Source organism: Acyrthosiphon pisum, chromosome X (assembly GCF_005508785.2).
Source record: "Acyrthosiphon pisum isolate AL4f chromosome X, pea_aphid_22Mar2018_4r6ur, whole genome shotgun sequence".
Lineage (NCBI taxonomy): Eukaryota > Metazoa > Arthropoda > Insecta > Hemiptera > Aphididae > Acyrthosiphon > Acyrthosiphon pisum.
In genome coordinates this window covers 29,781,921-29,786,142 of record NC_042493.1, presented here as the reverse complement: position 1 = coordinate 29,786,142, position 4,222 = coordinate 29,781,921, and the positions used below count along the sequence as shown (strand labels likewise).

The 4,222-nt window shown below is 27.4% G+C and overlaps 1 protein-coding gene across 2 annotated transcripts in view; it reads right to left on the bottom strand.

Annotated features, from left to right (window-relative positions):
* LOC100164836 (pyridoxine/pyridoxamine 5'-phosphate oxidase) overlaps window positions 1-2,870 on the bottom strand; it is a 13,325-nt gene extending 10,455 nt beyond the window's left edge. Inside the window, exons 1-2 of one of the 2 annotated variants that reach the window (XM_029485438.1) lie at window positions 2,710-2,870; window positions 2,465-2,560 (exon numbers count right to left, since the gene is read on the bottom strand). In XM_029485438.1, the coding sequence (XP_029341298.1) occupies window positions 2,465-2,560; window positions 2,710-2,712 (99 nt within the window). In that variant the 5' untranslated portion in view covers window positions 2,713-2,870. Of the gene's footprint in view, window positions 1-2,464; window positions 2,561-2,697 lie in introns of both variants that reach the window. The other variant, XM_001947671.5, reaches the window with a different exon arrangement.
* Window positions 2,871-4,222: the final 1,352 nt, after the last annotated feature.

Below are 4,222 nucleotides of genomic sequence, written 5' to 3'. Positions count from 1 at the left end.
TAAATTTCAAAAATAAAATGTTTAGGAGGGTAAATCGTTGTGAGAAGCGAGGAACTTTTACACGTATAAGATAAGCAATTACGATGCATGAGTAGGGTCCAATGACGTCACGTGGCTATTTTATATTTCTTAATATCTCTTAAAATAATAATTTTTTTTACATCGGATTTTCACCAAATCTTTTCATATAGCCATAGTTACAATAATTTAACATTTAAAAATAATTTAAATAAATTTTTTTTTTGTGTTGCGTGCTCCTTTAAGCTTAATACTTTAACCTTATTTATATTTAACCCTTTAGTACTATAACTTCATTGTTTGACCTTTAATATTCCCAACTACAGGCTACCAAAAAATATCGATCGAGTTTTACGCCCATACTTAAATAAGTCTAACTGCCTTACTGACCCAATTTATGAATTATGGCGGTCGAGAATAATATTTAATTAGACACTATATCGTTTTATATATACTATTTCTAACATTTAGCAACAAGTGTTTACCAATGGCTGTATATTATTTTGTCCGATTTCGGCTAGCATTCTTAAATCGTGTTTACAGTTCGCCAATACATTTTTTAAATCACGTTTTTCGAGTATAATTACATCAATGACATGACATAAGAAGAAATTACCGGTTTTTTTACTTAGATATATTAAGCAATATAATATTATTTGCACCTAAATAACAAAAAGACAACAATTTTATATTTTATAAATATGATTTAAAGACAACAATTTACCGATGAACTGTTTAATTACGAGTAAAATATTTAAATATAGGTACCTTATTATACCTACTAAGTACTAACTAGTAATAATAATATGAAATAAACTGAAAAATACAGCTGAGCAGTTAGGTAAAAGACCAACAAGATACCATGACACGTATCCTACCTACTAACCTACTACATTCTATAGGTATTGAACGTGCAAGAACTTTTCGGATGAAAACATATTAACCACCTATACCTATGGTATCATATATTTAATGTAACATTATATCATTTGAAGCTATACTTATAATTAACTATATATAGTAGGTACCTTGGTATAAAGGTATAATAATATATTTTATGTAATTATGTAAATACTTAACCATACGTCATAATAATTAATATACCTACATATATTTTTATCGTACAAGTATACTGTTATAAGTAGGTAAATTATATATACGTGTAGGTGGGTACATGCATACGTAAAGATAATCTTCGATGCATTTAAAATCGAAACATGAACAAGCTACATTAATAGACGACATATTTGAACAGTAATACGTACTTAAAACATCACTGTTTCTTTGCTGTTTTTTCAAAAACTTCTTAGAATTTGCTAAAGCTGCAGTATGTTTAAAGTATAGGTAGGTACACCTAGGTACCTACTTCATAGTCGAAAAAAATATTGTGAACCGACGTCTAGTTCATTAGCGCAGGAGGCCTTGAACTAGAAATTAAAAACCAACAGAAGTTTGGGATGACCTAAAAATTATTAGGGATTGATAAAAGCCACGAAATACTTTAGAATATAGAGAATGGATGATAAAGAAGATATAAACGAACATACAAATACGGACAAATATATTTCTTATTTATTTTTAAATATCTATATAGAATGATGCGTGTGATCGTGATGCAATGGTAACCATTATCACAGATGAAGGCTTAGAATCCGAAGTAAGTAGAAATCAGTAATAATTTATTTCCAAAGGATATATTCAATTGAATTTTATATAATATAGTACTGTAGTACTGTATTATAATTAAAGTGGATACGATATACAAGGGACTGTATTACTGTAATCTACCTATTTTAAACAATGTTTGGTATAAGATGGTATATAGTTATCATTTACTAAAAAATATACCTAACTATTTCTCACGCAAAAAATATCGGAACATATTTTATTATGTCTTTGAAAGCAATAAATATTTTTGATCATTCAAAAAAGTGAGTTATTATATTTATTAGGTATCTACTATTTAATAGGTAGGTAGTTAATAATACATAAATAATAACTAAAACGAAATAATTAAATCAAATATCACGAACAAAATACAATTCTATAGCATTAAACTAGGTACAAGTTATTTTCTTTTAACGACAAAATATAATATTTAGGCATGTTATGCACGAGACCTCACAAAACTTGCCATTATATAACGACTGATGACAGATAAAATAAATTATTAACAGTTTACTGTAGGTAATTACCTAAGTAGCTATATTTTTATTTATTGTGTATAATACGTTTTGTCAATGGTAATTTTGTTTTTAATAATCATAGAAAAATATGTACTTAATGTAACTACTTGGTACTTTTATATTTGTATATTATATGCCATTCAATTATCTTTACATTTAAATGTATAGGTACGTAATACCTTTAAAAAAACACCCACTTAAAATTATTCTGTCAACATATAATATTCAATATTTCATATTTTATCAGTTTGATATCTTACTTCGGCTTGTCGTAACGAAGAAAGGCTTCGGGTGTTTAGCGTTGCATTTGATGTGGCCAAACGGCCGACGAAAGAAGGCAATGACTTCACATTCAACTAGAACGCATAAAAAAGGTTCTTGGAAAAATATTTAAGTAATTATATACATTTTGCAACATCTCATTAGTCATTAGTCATTAATAAATAATTATTAACGCAGACCTGATTAATAATAATATAGCCATGTTACCTACTTTATAGCTTACCATAATGCTGAAATTTATTATTCTTGTATACAATCAAAATATAGGAAGTCTTTAAAAACTGTATTTATTTTAATGCTTTATGGAAGTCAGAACGTGGATACACGCCTTTATCGTCACTACGGTGGATACTCGAATGCGGTGGTATATAACTGTAATGAGCACCTGGTAAAATATCTAATCAATATACTTAATATGTATCTAATTGAATTAAAAAATCTAGTTCAATATTCCAAATAAAAATATGTGCGACACGGTAGATTGTATTCCTGTACACCACCACAGTTTGTTTGGCTTCTCCAGTAAAAAATATATATTATTATGTAATTTATTCCATGTTACGTTAGAAGGCTATTGTGTTTTTACTTCTTTAAAGCCTATATAATCGCTATATGAAATCGGTATGTCATGCATTAAGATCAACCGTTAATATGATACCTATATTGTATGTGTAGGTACCTACCTACATAACGCGTACACACCCGCGCATCTATTATTTCCGCAACTCAACAATTTGTATTAAATTCATGCATAGATGTTTAGTTAAATCTACATTTTACATATTAAACAATTTCGATTTATTATATAACTGTTGTTAGGTTCAAAATTATTGTGCTGTATTGTATAATATTAATTATTTATTTATTAATAATGCACTCGAAAGTTTGCTATTTGTAGGTATATGACATAATACAATATTATGTGCAGTGTTTTTCACAGATAACTTTAGAATCATCTAGATAAGATAACACATAGTTGAACCATGGGTGAATAAAAAATGTATATAGATAAAAGATAAGGTAACCTCCTTTTTATCTAGATAAAAAAAACAGATAATTATACAGTTTTTAGGTTTTCTTAAGTCTTTAGAAATTAAATTATAATGTATACCTACAACGTATATATAGGTACATATTTATAATATTTTAGTTCATATTATTTTATATAAAAATACAATATAGATTAAATGAATAAATTTGGATAAAAAAAAAGGAACGTTTAACGCATTATTGTACATTTCAAACTATTTGATCACTTAATTCTTTTGTTGACAAAAATTGATTCATTGCAAAAAATTAATATATTAATTAATAGGTAATCAATGAAGATGATTAAATTTAAAAAAAATTACAATTTATTTTGTTTGGTTTTAAAGATAGTAACATTCAAAATTATTACGCAGTTCGGATGAGCTCCCTGTGAACTAATAATTGTGGCATGCGTTGTTTTAAATTTCAAATAAGTATTAAAAGCAAAACTTGCATTTAAAAAATTCCGTTTTATGTTATTTACAATTAAAACGTTAAACAAGTTTTGCGTTTATCGTTATTTAAAATAATGTTATTACCTTAAGTTTAAAAATAATAACTAACATGGATAGGTAATGGCCTGGATACGGAATATAATATAATCAATTCTAAAGGCGCGTCCAGACGGAGCAGCTTTGCCGCGCGGCATGAGCGTGAATACATAAATACATTTTCTGCGGCTTTTTTTGATGCCGTGCGGCATAATT